General features: G+C 29.3%; 1 protein-coding gene across 5 annotated transcripts in view; it reads left to right on the plus strand.

The window, feature by feature from the left end:
* Window positions 1–19949, plus strand: part of LOC132948482 (adenylyl cyclase 78C) — a 169487-nt gene that overhangs the window by 20932 nt on the left and 128606 nt on the right. For all 5 annotated transcript variants that reach the window (XM_061018958.1, XM_061018963.1, XM_061018962.1 and 2 more), the window contains exon 2: window positions 1334–1393. In XM_061018958.1, the coding sequence (XP_060874941.1) occupies window positions 1341–1393 (53 nt within the window). In that variant the 5' untranslated portion in view covers window positions 1334–1340. The remainder of the gene's footprint in view (window positions 1–1333; window positions 1394–19949) is intronic.

The raw sequence follows: 19949 nt of genomic DNA on the forward strand, positions 1-19949 counted from the left end.
AGTTTTTTGGTAGATACCATTTTATGGTAGTTAGCATATTAGACGAGTACCCAAAATTTTTTTCATAATCAAAATCGGACAATGTAAATTAACTTAAATGTAGTCAAAACTTGAGGTTTTTAGAGCTCAAATTGACGGCAGAAGCGAGGCCCCTTAATAGACATTTGAAATTTTAGATTTAATTTGGTTTGTTTCTTATAAATGACAATAAAATAAATGTTTCCCATTGTCAAAAGCAATCAAAATTTAAAATAAGGTTCCTCGTACATAATTGTTAATACTGATATCAAAAAAAAAGTAGAATATAATATAATAAATTAACAATAGTTTTTAATGAGCGTTTACTATTTAAACTTTGACGAATTTGGATGTTCACACTTAAGTTAACGATTTATAAACGAATTTTTATTTTGTTGTAATTCCAAAAACAAAGTTTCGTAAATACTTGACATTTCTCCCAATGGTTATATATTATTATAATTTCTTACTCTTGGCATAATTTTTCAAAATATTGACTCTTTTGAGCTATTCATAGACATTTTTAATGTTAAAGAATTGATGGGTAAAATGTTGTATAATTAAATATAGAGGAATTAAAATAAACCTATCTTTCATGTGTGTACTTTCCTACATTTAAATAAATTACCTATACGGTTATACCTTGCACAAAAAAATGTATGAAATCCAATTAGTTGAAATTTGCACACTATTAAAATATTATATGTGTTTACATTTGTTCTTGTTAACATAATATATAGAATAATACGTTAACATTTAAAAATTACGCAAATTTATTATTATTTAACTTTTTAACATATTATTAATGATTATTTCAACTGGCATATTTTTGTGTACAATTTATAGCCATAGGCCAAAGTTTAGGTTACTAATATTTATCTATCAAAGTAAATATATCGTTATGTTACGATTTAGAACTGTAGCTATTGGGGAATGGGCATGCATGTATGTATATTGTATAATGTAAACATTTCAATATGCGTATACATACACAACATATTATAGATAAATAGTTGAATATAGACGAATTTCAATCTTTCAAACGAGGAAAACTTCAAAACCAGTTTACCACTTTACCAGTTTACCAGTTTTACTGCTATATTTTTTGCGTTCAACTTAATTTATTTATAACTTTATATAGGTACATAATAATATATTGCCTATGACAAAATAATATGTTAAATCGAATATTATAGTTGTTATTTTAATGCATCAATCTGAAATTTGACGTGCACTACCTACATACATTTTACAATAGTTATAAAAATAAAGATTGTAGGGATAGCACAATGTATAAAGTTTTGTTTTCTTGCAGGTGGAAAATGCAATCAGAATCAAGTTCACTCCATACTCTTACAAGACAAACCAAAAACAAGTAAGTTTTTAATAATTTTATTTTAAAAATTCTGAAAATATGTTAATACATTTAATATTTAAGTCTTACAAACACGTTCATAAAATAACTTTATATTTGACTACAAGACAATCGTTTTCATTCTTTATTTTTACCAACCCGCTGTAGCTAGGTTGTACAATATTTAATGATTAAATTTCAATCTGTAGCATAATATACAATTATACGTACAAATATTATGCGTGTTACAGTTCTTCAAAATATTTACTTAAAACAGTTCTATAAAAACTATGGAATGAATATAATATCAATTTTTTTAGTAAGCGAGAACAATTATTTTATATCTAATCATGAATAATGTGTTGTGCTTGAAAGTGTATTAAAAAACTGTAATATAGCATTGTTATTGCTAATATAAATTTGTGTTCATGATAAGAGCCCTCTCCGCTGTATAGTTAGCACCAATTCTTATAAAAAAAAACTGTAGTTAAATACTAAACTAGAAGAGTGTAATTCTTTAATTTACTTAGGTACACTGCTGTTTCTACAGTCAATTTTCTAAAAAAGTTAACATATAATAATATAATATTTTTAGTATATAATGGTATTATACTAGAGTCTAGATGATACAATATGCGTGTTGTGATTATAATGAACTGAATAAATTACAAATTAGGACTTAAATCTAGTTATTTTTATAAGGGTACCTATTTATTTATTCATGTAGATTGTAGGTATGCACAACAACAGTAGACAAGTATAGGTACATATAGGCTATATGCATTGTGCACACGCACTGAAATTAACCTCGGAAGCAGAACAATATTATTAACATAAAAAAAAGGCAACCATAGTTTATCAAAACTAATGAAACAGTGTAAGCTGCATAATTACACAATTCTCTTATAATACAATTAGTAAATTAAATCATGAAAAAATAGGATTGACATAAATTTTCTCTTGGTATCAAATTACAGTTATTATTACATTATATACCTAATACCTATATATAAATTATACTTGTTGCAATTCCATATGTGTACGTTGTAAATGTCTACTTTCACACGTATGGGTAATAATAATAAAAAAATGACTTGAAGTTTGACCAATGAAATAACATATTTTATTGTTGTAGTTTATATTATATAGGTACCTACCTAGTACCTATATTCCACAAAATATGCTATTTAGTTCATATAAAACAATCGTTTAGTTATCCTACAGTAAATATAGGCGGCAACATAAGCCATTGAGTGAAAGGTATTTTGAAGTTGGTTTTTTATTGTGGGGCCTTCCCCTTCCCCATCTTCCCTACCCTTGTATGGTAAGGTTTGAACACGTGTATATGTGGAAAGTATTTGTCACTAAAACCCCGGTGGTCACCCATCCAGGAATTAGTGACACCAACCGGCGCTTGCACTCAGAAGACGTTTTGTTACTGAGTACAATCACCACGGTGGGTTTCAACCAACGAATATTATATTATATCATATAATTATTATGTATTATGTAGACAGATGAGTATACGAAATCTAACACAATATTATAAAAACTAATATATTAATATGTATATATCGAAATATAACAAGTAGTAATAGTACCTTACATAAATAGATTAATTATACAAATTATTTTACATATAATTAGAAAAACTATATTTGTCATCATTTAACTCAAGAATTATTAGCCTAGTTCTAATGAATTAGATTTCGAGACTTGGACGTGATTTGGTAGAAGTTGGTCATATCGTTTTCCGTTACCGTATTCGTAAGATATTCTTTGAATTCTTGGCTTGAAATAAAATCTGTCAAGATTGATATTTATAAAGAAAACAATACCTTAGGGCTCAGGAAACGTTTGTAGACTTAAGAGTTTAGTTGCATCAAATATAATCGTCTTGTGGCTTAGTAGTTTACATACATAGATAAAATCGCATATATTCATAATGTTTAAATATATAGATATAGACTACAGTATTCATAGTCGAAAATTGATAAAATGATTCCTACGTTCCCACCCAACGATTAACTTGTCAGTTATAACCAGGGCTCGTAAGTTCATGCATTTGCATATAAATCTTGTTAAGTTGTATTTAATGCTAGATGACATAGGAATCCATGTCAAGGTACCATTGCACGGTTAAATATGTGAAGTCTTATTTTGCATGTTTTTGCATATTTAGAGGTTTTTTGCCTTATGGCATATTTATACATATTTCTATTTTATCGGGCATATTATACATGATTTTGATATTCTTATCAAAATGCTTTGGTATAACTTATAATATATTATTATTGATCTTGATATTCGATATACTTAGAAGTTATACTTAGAACTATTAATCAAATGTGATATTAATCAAAATTGTCTTAACTATGTATAAACATTACGGTTGTCAAATGTTTATTACTAAATTGTTAATCATCATTGTTTTTATAATGTTAAAAATTATAATAAAGATGTTTTTGCAGAGTGTTTTGTTTTACTAAAACTAATAAGAAACTGATTAAACTTGAAATGTTAAATATGTATAGTTTATTAATTCACAGTAATTTACATTGGTACAAAGAGTGATATTTTTAAGCCATAACTAAATTTGTGCATGAATTAATAATACTAAAATAAATTATTATTAATTTACTCGAAAATACAAACTTTTTGTTACCTATAATTATAGGTAGGTAACAAATAAGTAATAACAATACTAAGCAATGATGACATGGTAGATGTCTGTAAAAATTTCTAAAATCTAATAACAAAAATAATATAATTTATAATGTATTAGATACATTGATATCTTTCGATTCGATTCGTAATATGTTTTTTTGTTTTGAGACGGAGAAATTGTTCCTTTATTTAGTAAAAGTACATATTATTATAGTATAGATGAAAAAAGTATGACAAGACTTTGATGGGTTCTTAATGTTCTTATACCCTTGAATCCCTACCACACCCAGTACCCGCCAACTATTATTGCGTAGGAATGAAGGGTAATGAACATGGCCATTACGGTAACCTATAAAATAATACGACAAACTGTAGACGAAAATGGAACAAAATCTAACATGATGAAGATAAAGATAACATGGCTGTATCCCAGTAAGTGTTGGTACTCTCGGAAATTCTAAGAGGGTTATAGGAACGGGTATCGGTATTACAAAAATTAAAACGCACAATTTTATTTTATTATTAATTATAATATATATATAATAAATATATAAATACCTATTTTATATTTTAAGAAATTAATTCAATTACAGAAACGGTATCCATGTGAATCGGGTGATTTTAAAATAACTATAAAAACCCAACAAGTATTTTTTTTAACAAATATATTTATATAACCTGAAAGTATATAAAATAGCATTAAAGAAGTGTTAATTTGTTATCTAATTTTTATAAATGATATCTTCAAGATGGCGTCCATTTTGAAGCAAGCATTCGTGAAGGCGTCTTTGAAAACTGGTCATGACGTTTCGCAGAATTTCCGGTGAGATTTGTGTCACCTCTTCTCGTGTTCTTTATTTAAGATCATCAAGTGTCCTTAGTGGTGTTTGGTATACTCTACTTTTGATATACCCCCACAGAAAAAAATCACAGGCCGTTAAATTAGGCGAACGTGGAGGCCATGGAATATTCCCATTTCGAGAAATTATGCGGTTCGGAAACAAATCTTTTAGAATATTCATACTCACTCTAGCTGTATGACTCGTAGCCCCATCTTGTTGAAAAAATCCAGTCACTCCATATTGAGCAATTTGTAGAATAAAAAAATTTTGCAACATCTGTGAACATCGCTCTGAATTTACGGTGAATGCCTCTCCACGTTTGTTCTCGAAAAAATAGGGCCCTGTGATTCCTGAAGAAGATAAAGCGCACCAAACCTTTAGAGGAATGCAGTGGTTTCTGATGAAGTTGACGAGGGTTTGTGTCACTCCAGTTCCTAAAGTTTTGCTTATTGACGTATCCGGATAGGTGAAAATGAGCCTCGTCACTCATCCATAAGTTATGGACAATATCTTCATTTTCATTAATCAAAGCTAAAAATTGTTCACAAAAACGTCTTCGACTGACATAATTATTTTCATTTAGAGCTTGAACCACTTGAATTTTGTACGGATGATGATGAAGATCTCCTAACGGTTTGGTTAGATAATCTGAGTGTAGCGCTATGACGACGTGCCGACCGACGGGGGCTTCTTCCAATTGCTTCTCTTACTCGTTCAATATTCTCTTGAGTTCGAATATTTCGTTTTCTTCCACCTCTTTTTTTAATTTTTGTGCCACTCTGTTCAAAATTGTTCACCCATAATTTTATTGCATGGGCCGACGGCACTGGGTGATTACGATTAATGCCGAAATGAGAGCGGAAAACACGCTGCGCTACCACGAAACTAGAGCTGTTTAGATAAAACGCTTTTACAGCGAACGCACGTTGTTGTGCAGTCCAACGATTCATGATAACTAAACGCTTATTTTTGGTGAACATAATTTTATAGTTGTAGTACGCACATATCAATTACAGGGCTTTCCGTATTTATTTTTAAATCGCCAGATTCACTGCCCCACCCTGTATATATTAGTCAGTAAACCAAGTAATAGTGAATTTGTTTAAATATTTTATAATTTAACTAAGTTGATAGGTAAGAAGTTTTATACAAATCATGTCTTATTATTGATCTTATGGATTTAATTCTTATGATATAGGATTGTATTTGATCAAACAAATTAAATATCTTAAATACGCCCATTAATTAACATAATGATTAATAAATAATAATTAATTATCGTGATATGTTCGATATTCTCAGCTTTCCTTAGCATTCCCGTGAATTTCCACCAAGTCAAGTTCCCGGAAATAGTCCAACACTATTATTCCAGTATCATTTTTAAGGAAACATCTATTTTAGAACATTTCATGAACGTACTACCAAATAAGTATTTTGTATTAATTAAAAAATATTAGGTGGGGGTAAGACTTGACATTTTGCTCAGAATACGTCGAATACGACCAGAAAGGAAGATGATAGATAATTGTGAACCGAGCAAATGTTGAACGTCAAACAAATATCTGGAAGGTTAGAAAGTATATTTATTGTGTATGTATATTATACAACAAACGCTGTACACTTAACTATATTGCGGCTATAAATATTGATTCTTGGAAATTGCATTTCAACTTGACGAATTGGCTATTTTGACAATTAATGTGCAAGCCAAACTCCGGTGGACTTTTTTGTTCGGGAGTCGATTTAACGATAAACGTTCATTTGTTAACATGTTTGAAATGTTAATTTGAGTATATGATCACCTCTTCAATAACGTCCATAGTACAATGCCGTATTTAAACTATCTATACAAAGGTAGAAAATAAAACACGTTTTTATTTCACATCATTTTTACTATTTTACAATTTTGTACATAAAATCCTCATAAAATACTAGATTTGCGCACATGGTGATAAATTATTCATCGCATTAATCTTGGGCCATGTTTGACAAATTCTAATTAACATAAAATTACATAATAATATGTTATAATTTTGATTAATTTACTAGATTGTAGAAAACAATATATTCTTGTTGGACGTGCCTATTTCGAACTGTTTTTTTCTTCAATCGACCGCATCATGTATTTCTGCACCTAACCTTTCCTTTGGGTATAAATGTATGTATAATATATTCATACAGAGATGTAACCAGTAGCGTACGCTATTTTAGTTCGGTTAGGGTTTTACCTGAGTAAATAATTTACGTTAATTTTTTTCTAAACAGTATTTATCTAATAAATTATAGTTAGTCTCAAATTTAGTCTACATTTACAGTGTTTAACCGGGTCATATCTATATAGAGCCTTCCCGGGCCGTAATAAACGTGGTAATAATCGATGGACTATCGACTATCGATTATGGCAGATGTTTAGCAATGTTCTAAACCAGCCAAAAAAACTGAAACTATGATTATCGACAAATTTGTCATATTCAACAATTTATTTTATACCTATTAAAAATGACCAACCGTTGACCTGAGTGTATCAAAATAATGAAATATAAGATTTTTTTGTAGAAAATAGAAATTTCATGAGGGGGGGGTTAGAACCCTAGAACCCTACTCATGCCTACGCCACTGGATGTAACGTATTGCATTTTAGTTCGAATAAATGAACAGTATTTAATGACAATTTGAGATTTATTGAAATAGATTACTTCCGGGAAAAAAAACTTAAAACATAACATTTCAGCACTAAATTATATTGACCAATTCCCATTTATCAAAAGTAATAACTATATAAAATCTTTTGATATATAGGATTTCTAAATCAAATAGAATCACGGACATAATATTCTTTTGGTGTATAATATTTCTTTAGTTTTTTTGTATGTAGGTATGTCCTTGTATTGGTAGGTACTAGGTACTATAGGAATATCGCATACAGAATACATATTGTGTACACTATACACTACAGTATAATCGAAGATTGCACATTATTCTAACGGAAAATAAAATATTATACGCTTATATTAATAGGATGTTTTGTAAATATTTTTATGTGAACAGATAAATAATAGATGAGACTCTATAAAAAAAATGTTCTAGTTATCATAATATTATATGTATAATATAATAATAATAAAACTACAGTTATAACAGTGTTATATATTATATAATAACGAATAATTATAAATTTATCATATACTTAGAATAAATTTAGTTTATAAACGGTAATTATAGAATTAAAAAAAAATAGCAAATGTTAAGTATGATATAAAACTAAGCATAGGTATTTAGTAAATAATAAATAATATATAATATTTAATTGTTTTATCAGTAATCACTAGTCTAAGTAGGTAATTCATATGGCATGTTAAAAAACTTCATAAGGTATAGTTATCAAAACATATTTTTTTCCCTATAATATATTTTATGTACTGAAAAATATCTTAATGAGAAATTATGCTTTATTTTTTATGAAAATTTGTTTCGACGACTATAAAACATTAAGTTGTTAAAAATTAAAAATATAATTCTAAATATTATGACCCCTCAAGCCATAAGTACTACTGTTGGGTAGTTCCTTAAAATCATGTTAACTCACGTTAAAATCACATAAACACTGCATATATGCCTATTGTAAAAAACCTTACAGATTGTATATTTTCTAAATAAATGTTAAAAAAAAAAAAATATTATGACAAGTATTTGATAAAATTGTATTTGGAAAATAGTTTATTATAGTATATTCATTGCTCAGTTTAACTCTTGTTATTTTAAAATCTTTTAAGAATTAAATCTTTGATTTATATCCGACGACCGACGTATAGTAAAATTAAGTATTAAGTGTAACGTCATTAAATTTATAATGTTTACTGAAAACTACCGAATAGTTCGAATATAAGGAGTTTATAGTGTAAATATGTACTATACCTAGTACAACAATTTGACATATAAACTTACTGTTTGGTTGTGGGTCAAGCGAGTGTTCCGGTCAATGGCTATATAGAATTTGAACACAGTACCTACTAAAATAATTTTGGTGTCTAAATTATTTATTATTTTACATAGAGTGCCTATGAGTGTGATTCAATTTCAGATCATTAAGTAATAATTCGACTGTTAAAAATGCATGAACATTTTATTTTCCTGTCATGAATGCGTTAGCATCTATATTCTATACTATTATACTAATTTATTGATTTACCTAAAATCAATTTTTTTTTAATACATTTATAATATTTAGTTCGACAAATGATATGGTTACGAATAAAATTTGTGGAACTCTAAATTAATGTAGATGATTTAAGACCATATTATCTAAATATTTAAAATAAACATAACATATTATGATAAAGTATCTCGTTTAGCTGGACCTCAATTAATTCCAGTTAAAGTCATTTTTGTTAATTGCATCCAATATAATTTATAACGCGCCTGAATCATGATAACGGGGACGTAAAGATTTAATTTGGAGATTTTGAAATATCATTATCTAAAAGCTCTCGAATGTGTCTCAAAAAAACTCGTTATAATACCAAATAGTTCTTATTGACTATAGTTTAAACAATACAAATTGTTCATTAATTAGTATAGTTTATGCCGTTTATGGTTTTAACAAACTTCACTAAATCATAACGGTATTATCATAGACGTAGGGTGATCAAATCAATTGGTGGGTGGGGGGGGGGGGGGTGATCCCTCTCTTATACATTTTCAATATGCCATTTTGTAGGGGGCTCTGCCACCTACCTCCCTGCACCCAAATTATGTTAATGACATTTGTAAAATAAAAAATTGTAACTGTATCTTTAATCATTTTAGATAGCTAACAAGAACTTATAAAGAATATCTTGTATTATATTTTTTTTTGATCCGATGAAACATTTTATTTTATTATTAAGTTACAGCTTCAATAATTTTGGATATAGCTTACAAAATATTTAATATTAATGTTACATAATATACGAATAAATATATTGGTTTTAGTAGATTGATTTATACATATCAATATATTATATTAGAGAAATAAAATTATTTTATTACTGTTGTATTCAATTGGGATCAGAGGTTCGAAGAAGTTGTCTGAAATTTCTAGGCGGTTTCAGGTATCCTCGTGGTTTCTAGGCAGGAAAAATGTTATCGACATTTCGAAAATTTGATGCATTAAATGCATTTAAATAAGGAAAAACTAAAAAAAAATATCAAATGTCTGAAATAGGGCAAAAACGTCCTAAAATTTTGAACATTTTATCATGTACAAAAAAAATTTATTATAAAAATATGGTGAAAATGAAGGTAATGATATAACAAGTATCTACGGTTATTCGTTATTGAGTTAACCAAAAAATAATATCAAAAACTTGTTTTGCGTACAAATTCCCGCATTTCCTTAAAGTTTGTTTGTTTCTTCCAATTATTAAGAAAAGTAATGATAATTTAAAATTTTTTTCTCTTATGAGTACCTATAAAATAGATTCAATTTGGTATCAGAAGCTACCCTCAAAGTTGAAAATCGAAACATATTCTCTACTACTTACATTTCGTGTATACATAGTAAGGACACACAAAAAAAAAACCCACAACCAATGTAAATTTGCTCTGCTCAGAATCTAAAATGATATTATTTTTATGTTCTGACATGAAATAGACATAGTACCTATGATAAATAATTACAAAAGTGATTATTTTAGTATTATTGTAATTTGTTACAAGTTCAATGTAATAAGTATACAATTTAGCTGAACGAAATAGACAAAAATAATTATAAGAAGCTAATATTAACCTTTTAGATACGCTTATGGGTTTTATTAAGTAATTTTTCTCGATATTGACAAAATATACCGTAGTTAGCATAATATAAAAATGTTGTGTCTTAAGCCGGATTCCCACTACTGGTGTACCTACTTGTCAAATACGCCAATAATTGTACATTTAACCAGTGCATGAAACTATATAATATAATAAGATTTACTTGACTGTGCCCTGCTTATAATCTAGTATCCGTCTATATTAACTGTGCTGTATCATAATATATCCATGTTCGTGTTCGTATATTTATGTGATTATATACAGCTATTATACTATGTGTGAACCCTCGTGTACTTCTTTACAAGAACGTTTCGATATGTTTATCATCAATCAAGTCTAAAGTTAATCGAAATTTAATACTCTGTGTATCAGAAGATTATTGTTTCATTTGTTTCATTCGTCTTCCTTATAAAATATATTTAACACATTTTTTAGGAAAGGGAAAGAACAGGAAATAGGGTATGGCGTAATCGAAATTGTAGATATTCGAAAACGAAATCGTTCCAGGGAATTATAGGTTCAAAATCAACCATTAAATACGCATTTTCGCATCGTGGTCAGTAGTAAACATTGTTTATTATATTATATACACGAAAATGACAAACGATGTTCTCTAATACTGTTGAAGTAAGTTGTAAATATAGTTGTCATATTTATTTTTAAAAATACTATTTCCATTTCAGTATCACTTCAATAGTTTGTCTGTATACGACGGTTACATTATTTATACAATAAAGGGTAATAATATAATATAGGTACTGGCTTATTTTTTTTTCACGTTGGAAACGAATATAATTATTATCAACGTGTAGACGTGTAGTACACTTTGCGTAATTGCCTGGAGCCAAGAAACTGTATTACGTCACTCAATCCTGAGATGACACACGTCCCATTACGTAGTTACGTATATGTAGATAGTGCGTATATGTATCATAAAATAATATAGTATACTGTCTATCAATAATATTATATTATATAGCTACGCACAGACGCACAGTGGTTAAAGTGGGGGGGGGCGGAGTCCCCCTTCTTATTTATGGTAAGATTATGCGTCCCCTTTAATTTAAGTCTCCAAAGTCCGGGGGCACGCTACTAAATTTTAGTAATTTATTAAATGGCTCATTCATACATCACACACACACACACACGCACACCCACATCGATTAATCACCGAATTTAAACGTATTTTATTTCACGCCAATAATCTCCACGTTTCTGACGATAAGGACGCGTGCGATAAGCGATTATTAAATGATAAATTATAGTGACTAAAATAGTGTAGTAGTGTGTAATCCACAGTGGTGTCTAATTATATATAGATACACGGTCGCTCGTGATAGCCTGATAACACGTATACGGGCTGTACGTTGAAACATACAAACGCCGGAACGCGACAATACTGGTCAGCGAGACACACAATAATAAAACATAATCATAAATCATAATTCATAATACTATTGATATTTAAATATTTAATGATCTTGCAGGGACAAACTAGAAAGAGTTGGCAACATTGTACTAGTTTTTATATTTTATAACGACCATCTCATGTATGCGTCTTGTCGACTGTCGTCTCTCGTTACTCATTATGTAATTACTCGTTTTTATTTTATCCTCATAATTATAATATGTACTATGTGTTCATAATTATTAATAATAAAATAAAATAGTATTTTATATTCTTATTTATACTGTAGTATACTCTAATATTTATGTGATATTGAGAATGACTGTGATAGTGTTATAATAATAAACGATATTTAGTACCTAATGACTAATAAATAATATTATTTAATAGTTATTAGTTGGTAAGTTTTCGTTTTTTGTTTTTGGTGGTACCTATGGTATACTTTTTTTGTTTTAAAAGAGGTTTCTTTAAAAAGTTTGGTTAGATATAGACTTTGGAAGAACTCGGGAACGCTCCTCAATTTTTGATAGTTCCCCTCAAAATTTTTCCCACTTTAACCACTGGCTACGCATGTGCAATAGTATCTTTAAAAATGCCAAATACTAAGAGAGCCGCAAATCGGTTAGCACTCAATATTATGACAGTAATCGCTAACGATTGACGGGGGAATATCATAGATTTCAGAATTATTTTTGGAAAGGTTAGGTCCGAGTAACTTTCCCTATATTATAGTCTATAACAGCGTTTCTCAAACTGTGGGCCTTGAGACAATTCTTGGTGGGTCACGAAAAGTTTTTTAAATTATAGTTTCTAATAAATTTATTAATTATATACCAATATTAGGTATATTCATTATAATTTATAAATCAATAAAGTAATAAGTTATAATAATAATCAAATTTTGTTTTTAGAACTAATTTTTAATCTTGTATACAAACCATGTATGTGGGTTGCGATAGATTTTAGGGGATAAATTTGGGTTGTGGTCCTAATAAGATTGAGAACCATTGGTCTATAATATAATAATATTAATATTTCTTTATTATCTACTCTGTTTTTGGTACGTCTACCATTTTGACTATTGTTTTTAATTTCCAATCGCATCCTAGTAAAAATGGTCAGAAAACAACAGATGGGTTGGGTACCTACAGTTAAGTGTTGTTAATAGTTAATACCATAACTAAAGCGTTAATATTATATATTGCAATACAAAATATATCCTACACAGTGGGTTTTAATAATTAATTGAAAATGTAATATTATTACCTACTCATCAGTAATGTATAATAATTATTAATTAATTAATTTTATTAATCTTCTGACCATAGTTTTTGACAATCGGCTATTGTGACAAAATGTATAGAAATCATATTGTGTAAATGTTATTACAATTTTAGTCGAGTCATTGAGTGTACGTAGACTTCGGCAGCGTAACAGCAGATAGACCCGACGGCGGCTGCCCCTAATAAGACGTCAGCTGTTCCGGCGCCGGGCTCACGGCACTGCCTTCACCCCACTGTCGCCGACTCACCGCTATAGCCGGAAATGTTGTCCATTATGTTTTTTTGTTGTTTTTTTTCCACACCGTCGATATAATTTATCAATATATATAAGCCCAGTCGTATATTTTTCGATCGATTAGGACAGAGAAACGAATGGACGGACCGAAAATGAAAATAATAATAACTCGATTTCGCTATTGACGACCTTGTCCCTGACGATGGCATGTGCAATTGTTTGAAATCCAATTATGTAACGAAATTATACGATGTATACATACACTCACGAATATTATATGCCGCGACGGTGCGCCGTGTATAGTGCGACTGAAAACGTAATATTAATATATTGTAAGTAATGTTATGTGCGCAAACACAAATTTTTTTGTTCACCTTACCCAAATTCGACAAAAAATAATACATACAAATATCTGTAACTAGGTATAGAATATAGGTACAATGAATTATAACAATTATAAAAACTAATCGTTAACTCTGATTTGCGCGTATATAATATTATATAACCAGATCAACTATTGCAGAACGGTAGGTACGTCATAGTGTCATACTGTTGTAATATTGTCTCAAGCCTGAATACGAGCTGGGTCCCAAAATTAAATTACTAAGCTTGTTAGATCCTCAATTGTTTTAGATAGTAGACACACTAGGTGGGTCGCAGATTTTGGATGCGTGTATATTATACCAACGTGATAATTTCGACATGCCTAAAATATTGTGTATAATAATGATGGGATTTTTCTGTCCATTTTGTGAATAAATTGTCCCTCTCTTCCTAGATCCTTAAAAGATTAGTTTCGTTCGTTCACCGATAATGATATCAGTTTTCTAACGGACCGTGAGGGGTTCGGTCACTCGGGTTGTCGTTGTTCCGTTACAATAAATCTATTAATATGTTATTAGCACGTAGACGTATAGTATAGTGAAACTTCCATATAACGAAATTTTCCGTTTAACGAAATATTTTTAAGAACTATGACCTTCATTGTTAATTATACGTAAATTTATCTCCAAATAACGAATCTGATGTTTCTATAGAACGAAATAATTATTCGATAAAAACCAGTTTTTGTAAATGTTGTCACTATCAAATTGATAGTTTATGTCATAGTTCTAAAATTGTATATGAACAATGTACCCGATAAAGATAAGACACCGAAGGTAGGCAAACTGATTAATTTTACAAGAAAATCGAAAAATAATTTTATTTGTGGATAATTGTACTGCTCATCCTCGTACCTTATCTACAAAGTTAAAATCTGTAACGCTTGCATATTTTCCCCCAAATACAACAAGTAAGCTCCAACCAATTATGGTTCCAACCAATCTTGAACAGAGAACAACAATAAATTACTCTGCGAGATTGTATTTCTGAGGTATCGAAAGCTTGGAGAAGTGATGTAACGTCCGAAACCATAAAAAAATGTTTTTTCAAAGCTGGATTTACAAATGAAAAATATATTGAAACCGATATTGAAATACCAGATGTACAACGAGAATGGGAATTAGTTCACTGCGATGGCGTTACTTTACAAGATTATTTGAAAATTGATGAAGATATCGCCGTATATGAATCACCTACTGAAGAAAGTATTGTAAAATACGTAATTCTATTTAATGAATTCCTCTATATAACGAATTTTTTTTGCTGCTTATTCGACTTCGTTATATTGAAGTTTCACTGTATATAGGATACTACGATATGTCGATATCAGCCGTGGTACGTTCGTTACCCCTCAACCAGGGAATATTTATTGCCTCTAAATTTCCTTTGAATTCAAACAGTATATACTATTATCCAATATCCATTATCCACCATTAGGTATACTAATTTATATTAATATCAATTTATTATTAATTATTACATGTTCAGTATATTTTGACATTCCTATACCACAAAATATATTCAACTCTTCGATGTGTGGTTATAAAAGGTCACACGGTTATCAACGACGAACAACGTTATCGGGTAAAATAATCACTATGAGCACAGAATTCTGTGCTATAGCCTCTATAGGTTCATTTAGCTGATTGAACGAAGGATCGAAAGAACGAGTAGGAACGTTCGACTAAAATCGTTTCTCTCCGAACTCGTTCATTTGAAACGACTCGTTCACGAACGACCCATCGCTAGTAAAACACAATATTATGTTCACGATAAATATTTAACGATATGAACAGCAATAAAGATAAACGTGATGAAACTGGAATTTTCCAATGTTAAAATAATTGTATATTGTTAATAAGAATAATACATATATTTTGTTTAAAAAAAAAAAAAAAACAATTCGTCAAATTTACAAATGTCAACATTTTGTATTTTATGCTATTGTTTCCAATTATCTTGCGTCAAACCGTCCGCGTGTCCAAATTACCACATCCAAGTGACGCGACACGGTAATATATTACATTTTAGTACTTATACTTACCTACAGAAAAACATTCGGGACCCACCAAGTGCAGTATATAAAATAATCCTGCAGGATTCAAATTTTAAGTTGTACTACCCCGTATCCGTAAAAGTGTCCATACTCAAGTCGGGGACTCAACCATGTCACGGACATCTCGTATTTATACAAAAATGTTCAGTTTGAGTGATCATGATAACCCCAGATTATCGTAATTTTATCAATAATATTATGGAAAAGTACCAGACCGGTCCTCCGAGTCAGTGATCGTCAGTACTTCGCGGCTTCGTGTTGATAATTAACCATCCAGAGCACACGCTAATATATAACTAAGACTATATTATATTCATACTACTTAGGCTGACAAAATGTTCATAGAAAACTATATACGTTTAGAAGTTTATTGAATAATGTGGCTATGTATTGTAATTTGTAAAGAATAATTTATACAGACTTGAAGAGTTGCTGAGTTTGAGAGTCGGTTCGATATTGTTAGAATAACATAACAATGCCGTGTCATTGTTGAGCTTTGTAAGTTTAGTTTACCTACCTAAAGTCTATGGGTACTGAACACTGATAACGGAGTGACAAAGTGAAATCGATCCGTTTTTCATGAAATGAGTGCTACGGTTTTTACTTGAATATTAATATATTATAGACATTCAAATAATCTTTATATTATACGCGTTGCGATTAGGAAAAATTTCTTAAAGTTTATTGTACAAAAAAAAAATAAGGAAGACCGGCAAAGTCGTATCATGTTGGCGGCTCCGATTCATTTTGTAAATCGTGATTCCGAGAGATTTATTTGTAACAATATTATTGTCATGTTTGTATGTACATACTCTACATATACATATTATATAAACACAAAAGTACAACCGTAATCAATTTATGTACAACCATTATCAACGAAATACGATTTTAGATTTTGAGCAATGCGATGAAACTGTATTGGTTTTACAACAATATGTTTTTTTTGTAGTACCTATACCTAGCTAGTAAAGTAAAAGTACCTACCCATTCGGCTATCATACACCAGTTTCACATAATATAGCATTATACATGTTATAATATATAGGTACCATTCATCGGGAAAATTGGTTGCACTCAATTGTCTTCTCATAACAAAAGTCACAACATTCCGGATATGATCCAAATGTCTAATTGTAGTTATTATATTTACTGACCGTTCTGAGTAATTTTTAATGCATCATAAGTCATATACTAATATAGCCACTTAAAAACCATCTGTTTAATAAAATGTGATAGATATACGACGTACGTTGCAATTATTACGTACTTATACATATATATAATATACGACATTATATTATATTAGTTGAGATGTCCAATAAAAATGTATTTTGATTTGATGGCCAATCGTTTAATTTTCACCATGTTGTTAAGTACGTACTTATTTTTAATGTCATTAAAAAGCCATAACTTTAATAATTGTAAGTGCTCATGCCAACGTTAACGATTTAAAATGAATGGACTGTTTGGTACATAAACTAATAATTATTGTAGTTACTTACCTGAGTGATGTTGTGTTGATTGTTGAAAGCCTTTGGGTGGCTTAAAAATACATTTGTTTTTATTCTTTACTTTATTATCTATGCTATTGTTGTAATTTTGAAGACAGATAATGTTTTTTATATGACTTCGAACTTAAATATGATTTAATAGTTTCTGTTACGCGAATATTGCTAAAATTAGTGAAGTAATTATTGTTGTATAATGACGATGACTGACGAACCTGTAAAATATTCAATTGGTGAGGAAAACGTTTGAACGTGGAACGTATCTATATTCTAGCCCGATTTATAGGTAGGTAGGTTTACTAAATATGTTTCGTAACGCATGATTAATATACCAAAATAATTGTATAACGTGGTATTAAGATGCAAAGCTTTATACTGAAACAATCCTAACAAATGATACCCAAGCAGATATTTATCACAACACTGAACACGGGGCATATCTATACTGAGTGTTTCACCAAGGATCTCACCCCCATTTTTTCATTTAAGTAATGAGTTTATTCAAATCCTGAATTTTGGAATGTTTAAGTATTTACCTATATGTATACATAAGCAGTGGCGTAACTGGATAAAAATCTAGGGGGGCAATATAATTTATTCACCATAATCAAAACCCGGACCCCCACCCTGATTTAGTCTTAAAACTCATGTTATGGTTTAGAAACAAACTGTAGGTAGCAGGTACCCATATTGTTAAATATTATTAGTACCTAGAGAGGTCATTAATAAAAGGTGCTATAAGTAGGGTTATAAATTTGAAATATTTCAAAATTGAAAATTTCACTGTTCTTGAAATATTTCAATGAAATTATGAAAAATATTTTTCTTCTTTTAAACGTGTTCGGTTATAGATGATTAGAAATAATAAATTGATTACACACTTAGAATTAAAGAAAAACATATTATATTTGTTGATTTATTATTTCATATTTGTATATTCTATATTTTATAGTGCTGAAAAATATTCCTGGCATTATTTTGAGAATAAAAACATTTTTTTATATGAGTTTTAAAATATTATTGTATATCAGCGATCCAAAAGATAATGGTTTTAAATTAAGTTGAAGTCAATTCCAACAATAAATGAAATAATAGTGTATTTTCAGTAATTATTTATTATAAAGTGTGCAAAAGTCGTAGAAAAGTGTAATGTGTGTATATGTGGCTAAGTGATGCGAAGGTGCTCTGGGCTCATTATTTAATACTTAGATACTTAGATCATATAGTTTGTTAAACAACTTATAAATTATATGTAAATATGTTACATATTTTTTTTGTTACATATAATAAACCAACTTTTAAAAAATATTCACTTAGAAGTTGACGACTATAAACTTTTAGGTATAATAAGCATTTTATTTTTATTTTTCATCAAAATGAAATATTTCATGAATTTTTCATGAAATATTTCAAGAAAATAAATTTTATGAAATTTTAAAACCCTAGCTATAAGTTTTTTAAAAAGTAGGTAAGTAGTACAAAAATTATATACACATATTTTATGTTTGGGAACAATAAATAATAAATAAATAACCAACAAATAATTGTATTACTTTATTAACAAATAAAAGAAAGAATTGGTATTGTATTTTTTGTTATTTTAGTGTTAGTTTTCCGTTACCTCCTACTCCATTCGAAACAAATTCATTAATTACTTTGTTAAAATCAATTGGCACTTCTCTTTGAATTTGTAATAAGGCTGACCCGCTTAAACGCTCTTGTCCCATGCTGGTTCTTAAGTAACTTTTTAAGCGTTTTAAGCAGGAAAATGTTCGTTCGTGGAAGTATTTGTTGGTATAGTCAAAAATATTTTTATAATTTTGTGTAGTTTGTAAATCCTATTTGTATATCACCACATAACAAATATGCTTACTTTGTCTTGAACATTCGATTAAACATAGCAAGCTCAATAGTGACTTCATTGATATCTAAGTTATATGTTTCACGTACTAAATGTATTGAATTATTTTCAGGTTTTTCACTGATAATAACATCCTTCATAGCTTGTAGTATATTAAGATCATTTTTCTTTAAATCTGTCTTGTATTTCTTGTATTATAATATATAAATTAATTTCAAGATAGTAACGTGTTCACAAATCACGGATAATAATAGTCACGAATAACATTGCGATAACAGTGACACTGACAATACGTCAATATTATAATATTGTTCAACAAGAGAAACCTAAAATAAATATAAACTTTTATTAAGTAATTTGAAGAAAAAAATATTTTAATATTTTAATATTATGTTAACAGTCTTGTTAAGAATACTTTTTAAATGTGGATTATTTGGGCGGGCAAAATGATACTTTTGCCCCCCACATTTTTGGGGGGGGCAAGTTCCCCCCTTGCCCCCGCCATTACGCCACTGTACATAAGAACCATATTTTCAA

The sequence above is a fragment of the Metopolophium dirhodum genome, chromosome 7 (assembly GCF_019925205.1).
Source record: "Metopolophium dirhodum isolate CAU chromosome 7, ASM1992520v1, whole genome shotgun sequence".
In the NCBI taxonomy this organism is placed as follows: Eukaryota; Metazoa; Arthropoda; class Insecta; order Hemiptera; family Aphididae; genus Metopolophium; species Metopolophium dirhodum.